Raw genomic sequence first — 23,105 nt, forward strand, 5'->3', positions numbered from 1 at the left:
TGGAATTCTCCTTTTTCCTCCGTAGCACTCTTTCATAGCCCCCGTGAAAATCTCCCATCTCCTTGAGGTTCATGTTATTGTTTCAGTTTGTTATTTTCATTTTGGAACTCTTAACTGTTTTCCAAATTTATCAAAATTGTGATTCCTGATTCTCAGCCTTCCACTCTGCTCCCCACTGCAGTTATGAATATGCTCTTGCCAAGTTCACCAATTATAATCTTAAAACAACAATGAATAAATACAGCAGTCACTTTTCACTCCTTGTCCTTTGTCAAAAGACACGGTATTGATCCAGTGACCTTCCCTTTATTCTTTTGATGAACATACTTTCTTCTTCTCCTTATAGATGAGCTTTATGAGAGAACTATCTGTTCTTGTTCTCTCAGTCTCTCTCTCTGTACATTTTATTTCTCAACCATCTGTCCTACTTTTTATTCTCCCACTTTTGTAACTTCTGCCTCCTTGAAATTCTTTTTGACTCATTGATTTCTAGAAACTCTATCTCCAACTTTTCTCCTCACCAGATATTCTGTATCTAGCTCTTCTGGAGGATCACTTGATTTGCGATTCTTTAAATCTGGGTGTTCTCTATAGCTCCACCTTCGGTTTTTCATCTACTCAGTCTATATACTTTTGGGAATATTTTGCACATCTAAATATTGATTATTTCTAATTTTTCTGTGAGTCCAGATTTCCCTTTTGAGTTGTAGGGTCATCTATATGCTAAGCTGTTGGAAATATGCATTTGGATATTGCAAATATGCATTTGGATATCCAAAGTCAAGGTCACTAATCAATGCAGCCAGTACCAATCCTCTTGTTTTGTTCCATATGTCAATAAATGGCATGTCATCCTGACAATTGCCCAACTAGAAATTTAATTTTATAAATTTATTTCCCCTTTATATCTATTCCATTCCAAGTCCTACTGCCGTTACCTCTCAAATACTTCCCTAACCTGTTGACTCTTCCCCATTATTATAACCACCATTTTTACCTGGACGCCTGCAATACTTGAAAAGAACTAAGCAGGAAAGCCAGAAGATCTCCTTGGGGAAAACAAATCATTAGAGGGGAAATGAGAAAAGTCAGATAGATGAGGAGCAATGGGGTGGGAGTTAGAAAATTCAGTATAATGCAAGTCAAAGAAACAGAGTTTCTTTTCCAGAGAGTTATATCTGAGACTGGAGAATCATAGTAGTCATATGCCCAGAAAACAATTCAATCCTCTTTTAGATGAACTATTCTTGTTTTCTGGCAGAACTCCTAGAGACATTTTAATGAAAATAACTTCAGAAGTTAAAATTTCCTTTCACCTTGTATCTGATTTCAGTGCATGGGAACCAAAATGTTGCAGGAAAAGTCTGGAATAGTAAGCAGTGATGGTGCTGATGAAAATACACTTCCTCAGCTGGCGGCAACAATCATTGCGTTGTCCCTCCAAGGTGTTTGTCTGGGACAAAGAAAGTTTCCTTCCCCAGACTATTTTACAGACTATATTTTCAGTTCCTTGAATAGTACAAATACTCTCCACCTATCAGGTAAGTTTTTCATGAATTTAACTTCCAACTCTCACCTACTAAATAAATTCTGTTCAAAATAAAGACTGAAACTCTTCATGACTGAATTGGTTCCAATGTATTAAACACCATTTATCTTAGCATGTGGCAAGACCATGCAGGTGGTCTTTTCAGGACAAACATCTCCTTCCTCTTTTCTATATAAATCCTTAAAAGGAAAATAATTTGATTGGCCTAATCACATTAAGGTTATAATTATTCTACTGAGGACCTACGGTGTCTCGAGGAAATAAATTCCTCAAGGGTTAGGCCAGTTCTGTCTTTTGTTTACATTTTTATAGAGAAGACTAGAGAAAGAATTAGTTGGCTCATTGGAAGGTACTCCATTGGTGGAAATGAGATAACAATTGTAGGAATATCTTTATAAGACTGGTTTAGCCCCAGAGCTTAGTCAAGATCTTGTGAGGGAATTAATACACATGTGAATAATAAATAGTCTTTATTCTTGTTTGGGGTGAATTTTGGTTTTTCATTAGAACCAAATCAGTTTAGTAAAATATCTATGCTGTGGCCATGTAAAATTGTGATTTTTCTGAAAATGACCTGTCTTTATCCTATGTGACGCCAGATTTTGTATGGAATTTCTAGAACTAGACCTCCTCCTCAACACTCTCTGGACCAAAAGTGCCTGCATCAGAAAAAATAATGTCCATCAAATTCAAAGTAAACAAAACAACAAAACCATCCACGACTGGGTTTACCCTAGTCGGTCTGTATCCATGGACCATGAGTCAGAAGATGGCTCAGTTTCCTGGGACCAGGTATTGTCCTTATTATTCTTATACAATCATTTGCTATTATCAAGGAAGTCCAGCTGAGAAAGTTTTATATGTGTTGTAGAAACCTTATAGGAAAATGTTTATCTCCTTTAAATATTAAAAATAATCTATTTTTCACAGAGTAGTCATGGTTTTTCTCTTCTACAAGTGGATCTCTGCAGACATCAACCAGGTAACAAGATATTTTGCAGAAATATACATGGGTATATGTAGCAATACACACATACATATTTAATGAAAAAACACCTCTTTCCTCCTTTGAGATTTATATTGAATGTATGAATCATTCGACAAACATATATGAGGTATTTACTCTGTGCAAGTAACCATCATCCTGAGCATTAGGGATAAAATTTTGGCCAAAAATAGGCATAACTCTAGAGACACTTACAAGGCAGTGGGAAGATATAGACATTACATAAATATAATGATGAATGAACACATTCAATTTAGGTTAGATTACACAAAGATTACTTTGCACCATGTGCAACAGAGAAATATTTTTATAAAGGTAGAGATTTTTGAGAAAAGGTAATATATGAATCTATGAGCAGATCCACATTTCCTGAAGTTGTGTTCCAAAGTACATTTACTAGCCTACTTTGATGCTCCTTGAAGAGGGGTGGTTTTATCAAAGCAATCTGGGAAATGTTAAACATGTATATTAGTATATTACCATGTAGCATCTTAAGATGTCTGAGTTCCTTTAATAAATAAACTGATTTTATTAATCTCCTAATTTCTTTAATATTACTGAATCTATCATTTCTCAAGCTTTGCCTATAGAATCCTCCCATGCCCTAATCATTTAAAATCCTAAGAAATAGTTATTCCATCAGAATGGCTTACATTTATGTAATACTTGCTATGCATTACACATAGTGCTATTTCAAGTGCGTTACCTTATTGAATTTTCACAGCAACTGTGAGAGGTTAGATTATATTACTCTATCTCATAGATGAGGAAATTGAGGGTTGGAGTCAGTAAATGATTGCTTAAGTTCACGGAAACTGAGCACATGTACTTAAGTTGTCTGATAACATATTTCATTCTTGTAACAACTATATTATTGTTGAGAGATGTCGGTTTAAATGAAACTATTTTTATTATGTATCTTGATGAGCAATACTGCTATTGAAAAAAATTCCTTATCTACTCCTAAAAATAATTAGTGTTGTTCTCTTCAGTTATGAATGTGTGGTTGGACAGTATCACATTTTTGGCTTTTTATATTTTAAAAAGTAAATTTTTGTTGCATCTATTAAAGTTGATTCTTTCAAACTCATGCTTATTATATTCAGCTGAAGATGACAAGAGTTGATACCAATATTAATCCTTTTCTGTGAAGTTTTCTTAAAGGCTTTTTTAGGACCTGTTTTAGGATGGGAACAAATTTTGCCAATGGAGACCCTATTTGCATAAAGAACAAGGGTTATGTCTTAAAACATAGGGATTGCCTACTTAGGGAATGTGTCTTCTAAGAACAGTAAAAATTATTTCATGTGCTAACTCTGCAAAATAAACAAAACAGCCTCAGCCTCTTCCACAGTTGTTCTTCTGTCTGCCAGCGTATCACTTACCTTGTGACTCTTGATGGGACCCTAATATTGAAGGACGGGAGGCTCCTGCTGATGTGCTTTAGACCAGTTTTTTTCGAAGTGTTGACCCTAGGCCAGTAATATCAACTTAACCTGAGGATTTGCTGGAAATGCATGTTCTCTGGACCATAAACTGAATGAGGAGCTCTCTGTCTCTTTCTTTCTTTTTTTTTTTTTTTTAAGAAGGGCAGGAAGCGTGAATCTCTTCCCTCTGCCTCCTTTTATTTACTTATTTTTTAAGATTTATTTTATTTATACAAGAGCTGGGGTACAGGCCAGAAGCACAGGAGGGTGAGAGGATTCACCAGAGACAGAGCAGGGAACAGAACAGGCAGACTGACAAAATACACCACTGAGGGGAGCAGGGCAAGACAGGAGAGATCTGCCACGCCATGTGGGTATCTTCCTGGCCGGCTGGGATGAACCTGCGCTTCAGAGGCAGCAGACAGCTTCACAGCCCTGCGCTCAACCCACTGCACCACTGGGGAGGCCCAGCTCTCTAGCTCTCTGTCTTTTAACAATTCCTCCAAGTGACTCGTAAAACTAAAGTTCAGGGCCACTGCTTTGTAATATGTTGGTAAATTTTCTACCAAAACAGGTATACACACACTGAAATTTTAAGTAAAGGAATAAAAATATTTTACAGGTTATTGTTGGATAATCTAATTTTTCCTTCTATTTTCTTCTTTATTAAAATTTTATTTTTAGAATATTATAGAAATAGTGAATCATCTTTAAAAACATTTGGTTTAGTGATTTCAGAAAAAAGTTAAAACAATGACCTAAACAGTGCAGGAACAACTAGTAAAGATCAAGGGCACAAAAGCTTTTAATAGCATAACCTTACTCTATGAGGAGACATTCTAAAACTAGAAACTGTTCAGTTTCTTGACATGAACTGCACAAAGAGACATGGCATTCTGCTCAAGTTTATCTCTTTACTCTTTTATTTGCCATTCAGGCATTTTGCAGTAAGCATATTATGAAGAATTTGTCATCAAAATTTGTTGCAAGCTTCCCTTTTTTATTGTCAGTATTTTTAATGATGAAGGAATTACATTTCATTAGTAACAAGGAGCCCAAAGGCGAATGTTGTCTTTGGCACAATTTTGTAAAAGAGAAGACATCACAAATTTAGCTTTTTGTTGTTGCTTTTTTGGTAGTAGAAAGATTTTGGAGTTCTTGCCAAATCCCTTACAGTGAAATACCTTCCTTACCCACAGGGGTCAGGCTAGCAGTTTCAATAGTTTGAGTCACTTCCTATCTCCTGCTCAAAAATGATTGAAACAAAAGGGCATCTGAGCCAAGAGAGCCTGTCTTGGGCATTACTGAACCCAGTAATGGGTTGCAGACTCAAGCAGGACTTGCAAACTCAACCCAATCTTGGGCTCTTGTACTGAAAGATCTCTTCAGTAGTAGAACTAATATGGCCATTTGTTTGCTAAAAGAGAGAAGGCTAGACTCCAAAAGGAAATAGATATATGCAGAGGGAAACAGAATGGAGAAAACATGTGCCCCCCGCTCTCCCCGCCACCCCAACAGAGAGATCTCTGGATCTGATTTCCCAGCTTTGAGTTGAGTTCTTACTGAGGTATGACTATTGTGGCAAAAAAAAAAAAAAAATCAATAAAGATTGGGTACAAAGAAAAGTAGATCTGCAGAGGTTGAGACAGCAAATTTCAGATATTTGCTATGAAAAAGCACCCTGCAGTCAGTTTGACTATCACTAGCAGGAATCTGCCATGTGGAAGTCTCCGGTGTCCTGAAGCAACTTGCAGCATCCAACAGAAGCAATGGCATTTTCTTGATAGATTTTTCTCTCTTAAAGAGATTGAATCTGTCATAGCATTAAAGATCCTGAGTTCAAGTATGTCAGTGTGCTAGGAAATTGCCATATGTGGGCAAAAATGAATGCTTTGCTCCTCTAATATGCTTACCTTCTCTGTTTTCCTACTGAGAAGAACCCCATCTGTTCCAGTGACATATAAGCTGGATCCTACCTTTGGGGAATGGGGAGGAGGTGTTGGCATGAAAAATAGCAGCAGCACCTACTGGAATCCTTTTTCCACTGAACTGCTGTCTTCCAGGTTAATCCTTAAAAATTGATCGAAAATAAAGTTTCCTTTCCTCCACACAGTGGTGACTAATTTTAAGTTTATGCTTTCGGTTTTGGAGATCTTTTTGCCTTTTCTCTTGGTTTCTGTTGAATGAGTGAGTTCTGTTCCATGTAACAAAACAAAACTTTTTTTACCCTTGGACTCATCCTAAGGATATCTACACCGAGGAAAAACAGCAAATATGTCATCATTATATCCTGATTAGCAATGTACCTTTGTTAACAATCCCTGTGTTCTATATCAGGGCAAATTAGACAAGACTCATAATTCACCATTTTTTAAAAATACCTTATTTTCTGTAACCAATGACCACAAAGACATTGCTCTGGGGGTCATATTTCAATAGAAGTTCCCCAATGGAAGCCATATCATTCTCATTCATATATTGAAACTTTTAAATGTAATTTTTGATATTCAAAATATCAACCCCTAATACTCTTCTTTTTAAAAAACAAACAAAATAGAGATGCTTGAAAATTAATTCATAGTTATCTTTATTTTCCTTCAAAATTTACTGACTGAAATGATTAAAATAATGGGTAGGCACAGAGCAAATGAAAGGCTTCAATCAGATAGGGTTTGAGCTTTGGCATTTTATATTTGTATCTTTTGGAAAGACTTTCTGTAGGACTCTTGCTGTGTACTCAGGAGATATTATGGTTCATAGGCTCATCCATAATCACCCAAAAGAGAGCCAAGTATTGTTTCAAAAACAAGCTTAGTAAGGTTTTCTTAACAAACCTATTTGTGTGTTGACATGGGAAATTCCTGTAGGCCACCAAAATTAATATTGAATCTTGTGTATTGGGATGAGAATTCTCCTTAAGCTTTTTTGCAGTGTTGATTTTCATATGCAGGGAAGCAGAATTTGCTGCCCCAAAATATTCCTCCCTGGCATAAGGATTATTTTGAACTGGTTATTTTTAATAAAGAGCAGGCATAGGAAAAACACCAAAAATCCAAGTAGAAGTTACCCTTTTTTAAAGAGATATTTACCAAATGGACAAATACTTAGAGGCCATTTTTAGCAATCTGTTATACTATACTTATTGTTTATTTGTGATACTTGTCTCTTAGGAATATACATATAAATATGAAAGAAACGCAAAGATTTGCATAAATTCAGTAAAATCATTAGGTAATAACAATGACTTCAATTGTTTTTGTGGAGAAGAAATATCTAGTGCTGAGTGTAGCCAAGTCATTCAATATTTATACACCAGCTAGTTGACACAGCATCCACATTTTCATGTATTTGCTTGTTATTGCATTTACAAATACATGTTGCCTACACAGGTTTATTAAATCAGAGTATTAAAGAGAATGACCTCATTATCTTAGAGTTCTTGTTATCATATGACATTTTAACTTTCTTCATACAAAGCTCTCCTCACTGAAAAACAACAAAAGTATCTAAACTCCCTTAGGTTGCTGTGTATTTTCAGAAAATAAAAGTCTGCTACCTGATGCTAATACTCAAAAAGAAAGTGAGATATTGCTGACTTTGATAGATTAAAAATAAACTTTGGAAATACATAGCGATGAAAGTTTTCAGGAAAATGTGGAATAATGGCTACATTTGTCCATTTTAGCCATTCTGTTTAGTTCTGACTCCTCAGCAATGACATTGTATTCTTTTATGCTGAGATAATGTGGAACATACAACACTGGATGTATTTCATAGGGATGGGTTCACACTTCTTCAGATGTATGTTGCCACACCACACCCACTTCTGAGGCACCCAAAGTCCTCCAATATAGTTCATTGGACTCCTTCCACACTTTGCTCCCCAACTCCAACCTTCCCCTTCTGATAGTTTCAGTTCTGTAGTCAGATTCTAGGGTTTGCTTTTGTCTATGCTTTTGTGAAAAATAATACAAGTTAAAAAAATACATAACCAGCATTGACTCCAAGAGAAATTTAATTACCAAGAAAAGCTATGAAGAAAAGCATAGAATACAGTAAATTGTTGGTCATTTCAAAAACATAGCATAGTTAATTATATAATAAAAGAAATACAAGACTCAAGAATTGGTGAAAAATAAAGCTGTTGTTCTTTTTAAAAATAGTTAAAAAATAATCTTACCAAAAAAGAACAGCCATTGATGGTGAGTTTGGTTTAGTGCTGAAGTTAGCAATAATGTATGTTTTTCCCATATAGACTTGTTTCTCTGCTAGGCAGCTGATGGAGATATTTCTACAGAACAGCTTTTCACCCATTTCTAAGGAAGACTTTATGCAAATGAGTCCTGGAATCATCCAGCAACTGCTGAGTTGCTCTTGCCAGCTGCCCAAGGACCAACAGGCAAAGCTGCCGCCCACCACTCTAGAGAGTAAGTTCTGATTTTTCACTCAGAAAGTGAAGTATGGGGCCTCCCTGGTGGCCTTGGGGTTAAGTCTCAGGGCTATCACTGCTAAGGCCTGAGTTTGATCCCTGGCCAGGGAGCTAACCTACATATGGCTCAACAGACCTCTCCTGTCTCACCCACTGCTCCCTTAAGCAGTGTATTTCAGTAGATCTGCCTATTCTGCTTCTCATTCTGTCTCTGGTGAATCCTCTCACCTCCTGCACCTCTGGCTTACACCCCAGTTCTTCTATGCATCAGTAAATAAATAAAACTTAAGAAAAGAGAATGTACACAATGTAAGTAATATTAGTGGTGAATGCAGGATACTTACTACATACCAAGCACGTTCTAAGCACTTTACACTTATCAGCTCATTTAATCCTTACAACAATGTTATGAGCTATATATTCTTACTATTCCCATTTTACAGATAAGAAAATTGAGCCTCAGAGGTTAAGTGAGTTGGCCAGGGACACACAGCTGGGAAATGATGAAGTTAGGGTTCAAACCAAGGCAAGCTGATTCCCATATCCCAGTCTTCAACCAGTATGCCTTTCAATGCCTTTATAATTTTCATTGAATATTTGGTATTTTGCCTACAATTGATAAATAAATTTATTTTGCTCCCCTATATTTGACTCACTCACATACCAACTTAAAAGTCCATAGCTGAGAAGTGTCATGGTATAAGAGAATGACCTTTAGTATTGGGTCAGGAATGCAGAGTTGGGTCATGCCTTCTATCCCCAGCCAACTTATGAGCTCAAGCCATCTTTTATTTCCCTGAGTTGTTCTTTTTTTGTACACTGTGAGAAAGCAGTGAGATGCTGTGGGGCTTCCCATTCTTTCACATCATAACACAGATTTAAAAACAAAGGCACATTAGGATAAGTCAAAGAAGATTTTCTAGGATGGAAGTGACCATTGTGGGGAGGTACCAGACTCCACATCTGGCTGGCATCTCCAGGGAGTGAAGGGATCAATATTTGCACTCATCTGATTTCCACTGATTCATTGCAGAAGGTGAGTTCTACCACAAGTCTTCATGAGGTACACCTGAAATCCCAGTGGCATAATATGAACAAAAATGTGTCCTGTAAATTTAAAGCAATATGTATTTAAAAGACAAAACAGAAGTGGTAGGCTAAGAACATCCACATGGATAGTAAAAATGTGGCAATTAACACATGCAGTGTTTCAAATATTACCATTGATCTGAGGGCCTTCTATGTATTTTTCAGAAATGCTTTTCTTTCTATTTGAGGTAGTCTACAATGCCCATAAAAGACAAATTGTTCAGCTAAACATTTCTAACTCACAGTGGATTCTACAGAATCAAGTGGTATTTGGGCATTTTATTTGAGCAAAAACATGCCATGTTTTTAGCTACAGACCTATTGTTTAAGTTCCCCATTTAGTGGGAGGAACATAGCTTCATTAAAAGTTAGCAGCTAAAGGGCCTCCCCTGGTGGCGCAGCGCTGGAGCACTGGGCTGCGAAGCTGCCAGCAGCCTCTGCAGCTCCAGCTCAATCCCTGGCCACCAGGCGAAGGTTCCACATGGCACAACAGACCTCTCCTGCCGCATCCGCTGCTCTCCTCAGTCTGCCTGTTCTGCTCCCCAATCTGGCTCTGGTGAATTCTCTCACCCTCCCGTGGTTCTGACTGTACCCAGTGCTTGTATAAATAAATAAATCTTAAAAAAAAAAAAGAAAAAGTTAGCAGCTAAATAATTCAGTGCTTGGTGGTCAGTGATAGCTTGAAAATAGAATATGTTGCAACTCAGCGCCTCAGTGCCACATTGAGCCTGGTTCCCAGGAAAGATGGTTGTGTCCATGTGTAAATCAGCTGTCAGACCTGTTTGAAGTAGGTGCTCAGGAGTGGCTATGAATTTAATCATAGGTCAAGTTGTATTATAATGATGGGAAAGTTTCATCTAGAGTCTGGCTGTAAATCACCACACTCCAATCAAGATGCCAGATCCCATGGTTTCTAAAGGCAGAGAGTTCATGGTTTCCAGCCTGTCATTGACATATCAACAAGTAAATCCTGACTCACAGAGGACCTAAGAAGACTTACAAGCTCTTAAGGAACTTTAGTTGAGAAAAATCAATATGCAATGCAGGTGGCACAATCTGGGGCAGCCTGAACCCCAATATCATGTTACCAGCTAGTATCATTAACATGATCTTTTGTAGAGGATACACCTTCCAGAAATTTACAAGTATGATGAGAATGGAATATCTTCCATTATAATAAACTTTAAATAGATATTTTCTTAAATTCTATGATGGGTTTTAAAAGGCATTACCAGTTAAATGTTTGATTTAAATTATTATGTATCTGTCATCACTTAAGGAAATGAATGTTGAATTTTATAATTACTTTCCTTCATTCTTTACAAACCAGTTTGCAATGACTTGTAATTTCCAAGTAGAAAACAGTATTCACTCAAATATCTGCAAACGAAGGAATACTAGTGTGAATAACCCTTTATGCTGGAGTCTTTTATACTTATTCTTCAAGCCACTTTTCCCCTTTTAATCTCTTTTCCTTTTCTCCTTTGTTTCTTCTCCTTGCGCCTGTTTGTTTTAGTTGAATAATATTAAAATTAATTTTCTGGGGCCTCCCCTGGTGGTGCAGGTGGTTGAGCGCAATGCTGTGAGTCTGTCTGCAGCCTCTGCAGGGCCGGTTCAATCCCGGCCATCCGGGGAGGGTTCCACATGGGGCCGCAGACCTCTCCTGTCTCGCCAGCTGATCCCCTCAGCAGTGTATTTCATCAGTCTGCCTGTTCTGTTCCCCGCTCTGTCTCTGGTGAGTCCTCTCACTCTCCCGCGCATCAGGCCTGTACCCCAGTTCTTGTATAAATAAATGGATAAATCTAAAAAAAAATTGCGTTTTATGAATATAAAAACCTAGAAACCTAGAAATAAAGAATCAATTTAGGGATTATAGAAAATATTACAATAACCCAAACTGCAGTTTGTCCACATTTATCCTATCAGCTATTTAGTCATTGAAAATAATAATGGACACTTTTGATATTATAAGTAATTTTGAGAGCTTTTGGAAGTAAATACTCATGTTGTACATACAACGAGCCCAAATGATATACTCCCTCTGTAGCACTGCTCCCCTGCCTTCAAAAGGTTTAAATGTGATCAGGTAAAAATCATGACCAGTGCCTGTCATGGTTTAAGTGAGAGAAATTAATTCATGACGGATGGGGGTCTGGGAGTTCAGCAAGTTCCTTGCTTGCCAGAGTGATTTTCAATGAGGAGTAGCTTCAAAGCAAGAGGGCTACTAGCAAGAGTCTTTTTATTCTTTCTTTTTCTTATTTAAGTATTTTTATTCTTTCCTTAAAATTTAATTTTTTGCACAATCTAATACTTTTAAAACAATTTCATGTCCCAATAAGCTGTATGATAATATGGATTCTTCTGGTATTTTCATTAGCTGAGGTTATATAGAGGACAGTGAGCTCTGACTGGTTTTCTAATCTCCTTTTGACTTAGAATATGGCTACAGCACTGTGGCTGTGGTGCTGCTGACACTGGGCTCCATGCTCGGGACTACACTGATCCTTTTCCACAGCTGTGAAGAGAACTACAGGCTTATTTTACAGCTCTTTGTGGGCCTGGCTGTTGGGACTCTTTCTGGGGATGCTCTCCTCCATCTTATCCCCCAGGTAACCCTCTGTTTTCTATTTCAAATGGAGTATTTCTAATTTCCTTTTACCTTTACCCACTGGAGATGTTTATGCAAAATTTTTACAGATGGCATTCGTATTTTTGAAATTGAAATAAAAGGTCACCAGATATAGGTTCTTGTTAAGGAAAATATCAGGACACATATAGTAATAATCCATAAGTAAGTGTGAACGGTCTGTCAGATATTACTCCAGTTTTTCTTCAGTTGCTCCCAGCCCTCATCATATCCATTCTCTGCTCCCTGTTCTACCCCTGAAGGTTGTGTGGGTCTCAGGTCCCTGGTAGGTTGGGCTCAGCCATTGGGGAGGCCCAGCAGAAAAGACAGGCCGGAAGGGAAGAATAGCAGGGGCGTTTCTTCCCAAATTCCCCCTGGCTCAGGCACTGGCACTAGAAGCTGCTAATTCTCTGCAATGCTACAGTTTCAGCTTCCTTTGACCTCCAGTAACATATCTTTCCTTTGCCCTTTCATTTAAAAAAATTTTTTTATTTTACATCATTCTTCATTTTTGTACAATACATGCTTTCTCTGCTCAGATGTCCCTGTGAAATTCCCACCACCCATTCATCTGTGCACCATCACCATAGTCCCTTGTGCTCTTTCCTCCCCTGTTTTGATCCTACTCCCTCCTCCCTGCCCCCTGCATAATTTCTCTGGCTTATAGTTGCCTGTTAATTTTGATTTTCACTTTATTATAATAAATGATAATAATTATTTTACTTTCTACCCCCCCATCCCTTCTATAAGTGAAACCATCTGATACTTTTCTTTTTCTGGCTTATTTCACTGAGCATAATCCCTTCCCTCTCCATCCCTGTTGCTGCAAATGGCATGAGTTTATCTTTTTTAGTAATATCCTGTTGTGTATATATACCACATCTTCTTGATTCAGTCATCTATTTTTGGGCATTTGTGTCCTTTGCTCTTTCAGCCTGAAGCATGGTAATGGTTTCCTGGGGTTGCTAGTTTCTAGATGCCTCATTTTCTCTTGTTTATACCCTTGACCTTGCTCACAATAGTACTATTATTGACCTCTTTTGATTTGAACCATCAAAATTTAGTTATCTACAAGAGTGTGCACTTTGGTAGGAATATAATCTAGTGCAGCCATTATGGAATACAATGTGGAGATTCCTCTAAAAATTAAGAATAAAAATATCACATGGTCCAGCTATCTCACTTCTGGGATAGCTGAAGAATATGAAAACAATAATCTTAAGCATATATGTGCATCTTCATGTTCATTGCAGTATCACTAGCAATAGAATTGGAAACATCTTAAATGTCCATTGACAGATAAGTGAATAAGGAAGATGGGTATATTTACACTGTACACCTATCAAAAAAGATGAAATATTGCCATTTGCAACAACATAGAGGATCTTGAGGGTATTATGCTTAGTGAGATAAGTCAGAGCAAGACAAATGCCTTATGAAACAAACATCAAATGAACTAAATAAACAAAAACAAGTGCTAAACTATAAGAGCAAAATATTAATTGCCAGAGGGAAGAGAGGAGGGAGTAGTAAATTGGGTAAAAAGGGTCAATTGTGTGGTGTTGGATGGAAACTAGACTTCTGGTGGTGAATGTAATGTAGTTTACACAGATACGGATTTATTATGCTGTACACCTGAAACCTATATAATGTTATAAATCAATGTTACCTCAAATTAAAATAATTCTCTTTCTTGCCAATGGTCATCTGGATTTCCCTTAAGAAAAATGTTACCACCAGGAAGTTGGTTCTTTGATGAAACCTTCTGAGCCTCTTTATTTGTCAGAGATGAAAGGACTGGCCCCCAAGATGCAAGAATTCAGGCAGAAGGGTCTTTGGGTGAGGTTATCTTTTCTCTCTGAAGTCCCTTATGAGATAATAATATACGATGCCTAAATAATCCCCCCTCTTACAAAGCCTGAGATGGTAAAATTTTCCACAAGCCTCTGGCAATTTCCTAATGGTTCACCCTTGTTCCTTAGAGGCTCAATAATTATTAGATGTTCTGAAAATCACAAAGTGAGCATTGGAGAAATGAAACAAACCATTATTAGTTTTAATTTCCCTTGTAATCTAATTTTCTGGAAATATTTCAGGGCTTATTGGCTTGAGGCAGTGGCCAAGGCCTTTTTCTAGGTCACTGCTGTGGATTCATGGCTGTTCACTGCCAGGATCCTGGGAAACAGCACAAGCATCTTAAAGGTCCCTGGGTCCACCCCATTGGGGCAGCAGAGGTGAACTAGGGGGTGGGTGCAACTGTCAGCTGATTCTACAGAGACATGACACACAGGGGGACTTAGAGATTAGCTGGGTTTCATGAAATTTAGAAGGTGATTTTAGATTGATTTTTTTCTTTTACTTGAGAAAAGAGATGAGAACAAAAATTATTGGGAATAAGAAGAAGGATGTAGCACAAGTGTGGTGGAAAGCTAGGAAAACCAGTGGTTCCAGAAATGTGGTCATGGCAAGTTTCAGAAGTCTGCACTGAAAGTGAGAAAACTCATCACCATGATTTCCTTTTTTAACTAGCTACATTTACTCAAAGATCTACTTTTTATTCTGAGATTGTGTGGCTTCTTCTGTTTGGTTTTCTGATAGTAGTGTTCTCTACTTTGTGAAATAATGGTCTTAGAAATATTAGGTAGGTGTCCTTTAATGTCTTTACCAAAAAAAAGGTTTACTGACATATATTTGATTTTAGTTTTGTCTGCACATTCAATATACACACATATAAATGTAAACACATAGACTCACGTATGTGCACATTTGCATATACCTAAATATCTGCATACATATGTGAATGAACACATATACATACTATATATGCACATGTAATTTGTTTTTCCCTTTTGTAAATTTAATGGTAATATCGTAAATGTGGAAGCCACTGAACTATCCCCAAATTGCCTTCTTCTGGGGCGGGAACATGATAAATAATGATTTATGAGCTTGCAAGAAATCACAAGGTCAACCAATGGGATGAGTTAACTAGAGGAAAATACCTAATACTATCCTTTTGTATCCCAGGGAACTGAAAATAGTGCTGGTCATTATTAAGCCTTGCTGTGCAAGCAAAGTTCAGTTCAGTACCTGGAAATAAATTCAGCTAAAGAATTGAGAGGAGCATATATGAAAATTAAATCATGTAGTAGAAGCATTCGTATGTCTAAAAGGAGACTGGACTTTGAATGAATTCAGAAGTTGTCACAGGGCTTCCCAGAGTGAAAGCTGAATACATTTAATACTGGACCTACTAATAAATATTTGAGTCATTAGAAATTATTTCCTTATGTTGCTGTCTCTTTCTCTCTTCTTTCTTTTTAAAAATATTTGCAGGTTCTTGGTTTACATAAGCAGGAGTCCTCGGAGTTTCACTATCATGAAAGCAAGGGTCATATTTGGAAACTTTTGGGATTAATTGGAGGCATCCATGTATTTTTCTTGATAGAAAAATGTTTTATTCTTCTTGTATCTCCAAGTGCCAAGGTATATTTAAAATTTTATCTTTTCTTTGACTTCAGAGTACTCATATTAGTTCAATAGTACTTGTGCAAAAGTTGTTGGCATCTGCATGAAGTTGTCTGTAGAAAGGTTGGGGCTCTGATTTCTGGAATACGCAGATTATTCTAACTGGCCGCTTCTTTATAAATATGGTTATTAATTTTTAAAACACCTGTCTGGCGCAATAATGTACTTGTTACAACATGTTATTGAACCTTCATGGCTAGTTTATAAACAGGCCATTTCAAATCTGGTCTTTTAACCAAAACCAAATAAACCAAAAACTTTGAAAATTCACAAAATTACCCATCATTTTCTGACTTAAGGGCATCTAAAATTATAAAAACAAGAAGTTCATCATAGGATTTGTGGTACATCTTTTTTTGCCAAGCTTGAATAATTTCTTTCATTGTGCCTGTATTTGATGAATTTCTATTTATATAATAAAACATCAAACAGTGATTTACCATTTATGGATTTTTTTTCTTGTTGCTCTTATAGATTATCCTGTAAGAAAATAGATTAGCTGTTTGTTGAGATGATTAAAAAGATTAATGCTTGCTTATGAAAGACTCCTACAGTTTAAAATAAAGCAAATTTTTCTTACAATTTCCAGGGGCTGTGCAGTTCTCTATGGTTTTCTTCTTACTCACTGGCATTCTGCCTGTTCACATAATGCACAATGTCTGTGCTAAGGGCACGCTTGAGTAGTCTTTTTAAAATATCAGTGCTTGTTGTTTGTTTTGACTCCAAAATTTATTCAAAGTTTTATTTTATTCATTAAAAAGAGAGAGATGATAGATGGATAGATATGGGTTAAAATAGTTATAGTAAAATGTCAATTGTAGGATGGAGAGAGTAGATATCTGAGGATTCACATTACAATTCTGACATCTTTTCTCTATATTTGAGTTTTTGTAATAAGTAGATTTAAAATAAAATTCTATAAAAAAGAAAAAAAACTCTGCTTTGATAAAGTAGGGCTGCTTTATACCATGCAGTCAAAGGTGGATGCTACAGTAATTTAGAAGTTAAGAATGCCATCTTGAATCTCAGTACTTACTCTAAAATTTTGGGAATTTAAACTTCACAGAAGGAATTCTAACCTCAATAAACACATAAAGCAATAATAGAGGCCAAGATATTAGCATTCCAGGATTGGGGGAACTAAATTACAAAGCTAACATCTCAAGCTAAAACAAATAATTAGAAATTTAATCAGATGGAAATAAATAAATTCTCAATAGGTAAAAGGTTACATTAATTCAGATTGTCCTTGGACTTGTCGGGCAACTTAAAATGAGTTCAGAAACATAGTTTCAAGATTTATGACATTGCATAATAAAAGGAATGTGAATGTTTTGAAAGTGCTTTAATTTAGTAGTAATAGGGCATACGATTGTTTAAATTATCTTTTTGGTATCTTCATCAGAAAGAATTCTACATTTAGTTTTGTAATAAATACATTTTTTTCAGTAAATACAAAAGACAATGTAATATTGGGCCTCCCTGGTGGCGCAGCGGTTGAGCACTGGGTTGCGAAGCTTCTCGCAGCCTCTGCAGCGCCGGTTCGATCCCCGGCTGCTCCCCGGCCACCGGAGGAGGGTCCCACTTGGCGCGCAGACCTCTCCTGCCACCCGCTGCTCCCCTCAGCAGTGTACTTCAGTCCTTCTGCCTGCTCTGCTCCCCGCTCTGGCTCTGGTGAATTCTCTCACCCTCCCGCGCTTCTGACTGTACCCAGTGCATGTATAAACAAAAACAAAACAAAACAAACAAATAAATAAATAAATAAAAACATGCCTCTATAAATAAAAAAAAAAGACAATGTAATATTAAAACCTTTTAAAATAATAATTAAAAATTTGAAATTATTCTTCAAGCATTACAAATATGTTTGATGCTTTAGAACAGTCTGTGCTTCAAGGGGAGGCATTTTAGCAAGTATTGCTCACAATGAGATTCCTCTGGTACGTTTTTTGTGTCACTTACCCCTTGGCCAAATGGCAAAATGTTAAATAGAAGCATGAAACTGACAAAGGCTGTACTTGTGTCTTCCTGGCTTTGGTACTAATGTTAAACCATCCTCATCCAGCAGGCCACATTCATTGGTTAGTGGTCACGTGGGACATTCCCGACATCTTATTCTCAACTCTGAGTTAAGTGACAAATCAGGCAGAGGTAAATCTCCTTCAACTATCCAGTTGGTAGGTTATTGATTTGAAGTATTCTACTGATGTGATTACCCTCTTTTATTCCTTGATGATCAGATGATACTCACTAGTATAGATAAGTATTGCAGAAGCCACTTTTGATTTTCCTTTTCTTGACCATGATAGATACTGTTTAGAAAACTTTGCCTAGCATTTGATTCCTGATATAAAGAGTTAAGAACATTTTCCAGATGTGCCACTTCTGAAAAAAAAAAGTGTATGGATCAGACTAACATATATCCCCTTCATTATTTTGTTTACAAGATTCCATAAGCCAGTTGACCTTTAATTTTTTTCATTCTGACTAATCCTTAATCATGATTAAGTGGGTGCAAATAAATGTTGAGCAAGGAATTAGTTAGTACATCTAAGAGTGGGGTGTTCATTTCATAGTGCAGGAGAGAACTGATTCTGCCTAGTGAGATGTCTCATAAAAAGTGCCTTCCATCACACTAATTTTTCCATGACAATAATCCTCCATATGAATTCTCCAAACACAGCTTCCAATCAGGTTTCCATTCTAATTCTCAAAGTAACAAGTAAAGGGACAAGGAATTATGAGGTAATATGTGGTAGTTAGAAAACGTGCTTCCTCTAATCATGGGCCAGTAAGGAGTTCAAGCACAGATTCTGGACTGAGTAGAGATAAATGAGTTATTCCTGTGATATTAACACAGCAAAATAGAAGTCTGGCAGTAGACTGCAAATCTGGAGCTAACTTAGGGATATGAACAAAAATGGTCCTTTTAAAATGATTTTAAAAGCCTCCTTGTGTTTATTGCTTAGATATTTCACGTGTGGTTTGAAAGAAAATAACTTGAGGCTGAGATTAGTTTTAAAAATCACTTTAATGTTAAATTTATTCCTTCTGTTTGAATGAAGGGTCCAGAACCCTAAGATCCATGTAAACAATTCTCTGATGCTAACTGAATGAGTTTTGAACTCTTTGAATACACTAATTCATTAATAATATATTCACTATTCCTTTTATTATTTAAGCTATGAGATCAACCTAAAACAGAATAGAAATAATAAAAACTTTTAAGATTGTTTCATGAGTTCAATTCCTTTTTTTTTTTTTTTTGAGGAAGGAGAGAAACTTACAACTCTTTCCAATCAGCAAGGCATCTGGGATGTTGGCCTCTATATCCCTTCACATAATGTGACAATATATAGTTCTTTGAGGGGGAAATCTTGGGATAAATATTTGAACTTTTAATAAGATCTATAGAGCCTTGTGATTATAATCATATTTTTGATATAATGTAAAAAAATCACCTTTTTATTTCTCAGTCCACCATTTTAGGCAAGAGATCTGTCTTGCCTATTAACCTTCTATGAACTCTGTATGCCATAGACCTTTTATTAGATAGAACTTTTATTAACCCTGTATGCTATAGACCTGCCTTACTTCTGAGCCATTCTTCAAAAAATGAGCCTATCATTACATATTTCAAATAGCTGCTGTTCATTCTAACATGTGAATTTACTTTCTCTGTTTTACATTTTAAAAAAGATGTTATCTGTCTCAAAGTTTCCACATCTTTGGATGACAGAATTATATAAATATGTTTTTTAAAAGGACATGTTCAATAGCCTGGTCAAACAAACAAACAAAAAAACCCAAAAGTCTTTTTATAGAATAGAATAAGGATCTGAAACAGGCAGGAGAAGTGACTTTCTTAAAATTAAACCCTGAGTCAATCTGTAAAATAAAATCATATAATCTTAGCTCACAGAATTAAATTTCAAAATTTCACTTCTCTATCATATGAAAGAACAAGAAAGTTTTAAGAGTTATTATGTTTAGATTTTTCATGCCTGTTGATTTACTTTCTTAATCAGCAGAACTCTTTCACTAAGTGGTAATGCAACAAAAACAGAACATTTTGTTACAAAGAATGAAATGAGGTATTGGGCTTGTATGGGTTTCTTCTCCATAACTGATCTGCTTGAAAGTCAGAAATCAAATCCTAGGTCCACAATCCAACATAAGGGAGATGTGCCAAGTTGTTTTTTTTCTACAGCTTTGAGTTTCATAAAGGCTTACATAATTTAAGGGTCTGAATTTACAGACTGTCTCAGTAGCCTCTAGCTCTCATGGAAGACTATCTACAAAAGAATGCTATTTTCATCTAAATGTAGAGACTGCAGACAGCATGTTTATAGTTCTTCAACTCTGCCTTTTATGTTTGTCTATGAAATTTAGAATTCTAATATACACTAGAGTATTGAAATATCATTTAAAAAATCAACATAACTCTTCAGATGTTTCATTTCTTCAACAAAATGATGATTATTGCTTATCTTTCATCAGCTATTTTTTTCATTTAAAATAGAAAGGCCCAGAAGATTCACAGGCAGCTGAGCATCCTATAGGCAGTATGACGGTGCCTGAAAGAAAAAGTGAGTACCAATGAAAAAAGGAAAACCTTCAATATAGAAAGTGCCATAGTAAAAGGTCATGTCTGCTATAAAATAAATATTTTAAAATCATATACATTTAACTTGGAGTGTGATTTTCATTATGAAACTCTTGGCAAAAAAATGTTTGATAAAGACTTATTCCTGTCAATCTTTCAAACATACTACATGTTGATATCAGCTTGACTCCACTCTTTAACAATATTTTCCCCAATTGTTTAAAGTCTAGCCTCTGAAAATTTCCATTATAAATAAATACATCTGTGACTATCAAGACTCCTTTAAAATCCTGCTTATATGATGAGTGAATCTTACACTTCTCTATGCAGTCCAAACACATCTTTGGTTGTGTTTTTTTTTTAATCATCACAGTCTACTAAAATATATCATGAATATTTGTCTCATTTATGATATATTTGAGACAGTGGGCTTCAGTCAGCAATGCTCCTGATGCATACATTATTCTATAACTCATTTGTTTATATAATTTTCAGCCAACTTTTCACTTTCTATGATTTTCCCTACTTCTGAATTTAATTTACCACTTTTGGATAGGATTTTATTTCCTTTTGTTTAACATTTCTAAATAATTACTTGAAGTTTTTAAAATCTGTTTTTGTTTTTAAAGATTTGTCCCAGGATCTTTGCTCTATTTCTCTCTCCCACTTATATTACCATATTGTGACAAAATTTCTTCTTATATTAATGTTAAGGCATCATGATTAGTTTTCATATTCTACCACAATAAGAGAGTTACCCAATAATAAGAATAGCTTCCATTTATTGGGCACTTATTATATGCCAGGCATAGTGTTAAACACTTGACATGAATTATCTCATCTAACCCTCTACAACTGAATGAAGAATTATTATGCAAATTATACAAAGGAAGAAACCAGATGTTAAAGAGTTTAAGTCACTGCTCAGGATTGCATAGCTAGCAAGTTCCAGCATTGAGGAACTAAGGAAATGGTAATATACCAGCAAGCTCTTTGTGATCATTCATTCATGTGTGCATCTATGTGTTTTCTTACATTCCTTCATTCAAGAAATGTTTGTAGGCATTCCATGATTCAGACATTCTGTATGCATTTATCTATTAGCAATAAGGTTGGAGATATAAATAAGAATAAAATGAAACATAATTTTAAAAATCACTATTCCAAATGTGTTAGATGTATTAAGTTCTGAAATTTATTTATTTGAGTCAAAGTACAATCTGTCCAATCCTGATTTAAGGATATTGTGAGTAGTATTTTTTCCTTCTAAATATTTAGTTTTAGAAGTGGTTAGGATGCCTGACACCTAGTCATCCTACAACAGACATTTCTTTTTATGTGTTTTTGATAGAAGAAAGGCAACGCAGGGAGCAGAAGCTAGATTAGGGAGTAACAACGGTCTTGTTACTTTGTAGCCTTCATATCTTTCCACTTCAGATATCAGAGTTGGCATACAGAATGAATAGTGAACAAATCCAAATTTGATTACTCAGCTGCCCTTTTGCCAGGGACATATTGAATTAGCTTCAAATATTTGATTACTTGTTTCATATTACCTCATTGGTAGAACTCAGCTTATGTTTCAAAGACAGAATGTGAAAATGCTATCCACATTCTGATTTAAATAAACCAAAAGCAAAATGATACAAGGTGCAGTCCCTGTTTCACCTTAGAAAATCTCTGATAAATCTGAAATGTGGAACTCAATATGGCTTCTAGGTACATAAGGAAAAGTAAAATGTTATGGATAATTCTGTAATAAGTACATTAAGTTACCAGTGAATGCTTTTCTTATCTTTCACCAAATATTGTTTAAATTATCTTAAACAACCTGCACAATGTGTTCCTTGTGGCTCACATGCAAATATATGTATTTGCCTTGTGGTTTGTTATATGTTCATGATCTGACATTTAATAACCTACAATAAAAGAGAATAAAATAATAGACAACAAAAGTAGGTCATAATATTTCTTAGCAGAGTATAAATGGGTAAAAAATTCCAATTGAATATATGCTATTAATATAAAAACTACGTATAAGCTTATGGAAATCACAATTTATTTTCATGCTTCAGTGTTTTCTAATGTATTACTTAAAATTATTTTACTTTCACAAAAGAGCTTTATTTCTGAAAATTGGCAAGAATAGCTAAGAGACCTGGTAGCATTATTAGATTCTGAGAATTTCCAGGCAATGCCAGTAAGAATTCCCTGAATTCAATAATTCAATATTTATTCTGTGTTCATATGACTATTGCCTGAAATGTGCTTTTTTTAAACTAAAGAATAAAATGAATTAGTGAATCACAAAAAGGATATGTCAGTTGCACAGTGATAGCTCTAAATATAGTATGGTTTGTGGAAGTAGAAGGCATGGGGCATCTTTGTAAAGCAGTCAACACACTATCTCCAGGTTGATAGACGGGTCTGTTTCTGCTGTTTTCTTCACTGAACTTACTATTTTATGGTGTAAAATATGAAATGAGTCAAACCAAGGCAGTCACATTGCATTCTTAGATGATATAACAGAAACCATGAGGTAACCTCTTCCTAGTTTTAATTAGTGCACAATTATTAAAACAGTGTGTTCAGTTCTAATAGTAGCAGCTACTACTTACACCTGACACTCAGCAGATATCAACTAAGTAATGAATGAAGTTTTAGAAACTGCCTGTTGATTTTAATGACTATCCTTATCAAATGGTGTACTTAGGTAGTTCACTGTCAGAATAGTTTTCTCTGAAGTATCTTTTATATTCATTAGTCATTAGTCTTTCAGTTTCATAATTGGATTATACAAATTTACAATTTTAGGTTTTTGAAAACAAAAATTATTTTTATTGAA

The 23,105-nt window shown here is 35.7% G+C and overlaps 1 protein-coding gene across 3 annotated transcripts in view; it reads left to right on the forward strand.

Moving 5' to 3' along the window:
• Positions 1–23,105, forward strand: part of SLC39A12 (solute carrier family 39 member 12) — a 57,357-nt gene that overhangs the window by 12,092 nt on the left and 22,160 nt on the right. Inside the window, exons 3-10 of one of the 3 annotated variants that reach the window (XM_037511495.1) lie at positions 1,334–1,541; positions 2,169–2,341; positions 8,238–8,409; positions 11,937–12,109; positions 15,463–15,612; positions 17,281–17,282; positions 17,723–17,831; positions 20,177–20,243. In XM_037511495.1, coding sequence (XP_037367392.1) covers positions 1,334–1,541; positions 2,169–2,341; positions 8,238–8,409; positions 11,937–12,109; positions 15,463–15,612; positions 17,281–17,282; positions 17,723–17,831; positions 20,177–20,243 — 1,054 coding nt within the window. Of the gene's footprint in view, positions 1–1,333; positions 1,542–2,168; positions 2,342–8,237; positions 8,410–11,936; positions 12,110–15,462; positions 15,617–17,280; positions 17,283–17,722; positions 17,832–20,176; positions 20,244–23,105 lie in introns of all 3 variants that reach the window. The other 2 variants (XM_037511494.1, XM_037511497.1) reach the window with 2 other exon arrangements.

Source organism: Talpa occidentalis, unplaced genomic scaffold (genome assembly GCF_014898055.3).
Source record: "Talpa occidentalis isolate TD23 unplaced genomic scaffold, MPIMG_talOcc4v2.1 talOcc4.14, whole genome shotgun sequence".
Lineage (NCBI taxonomy): Eukaryota > Metazoa > Chordata > Mammalia > Eulipotyphla > Talpidae > Talpa > Talpa occidentalis.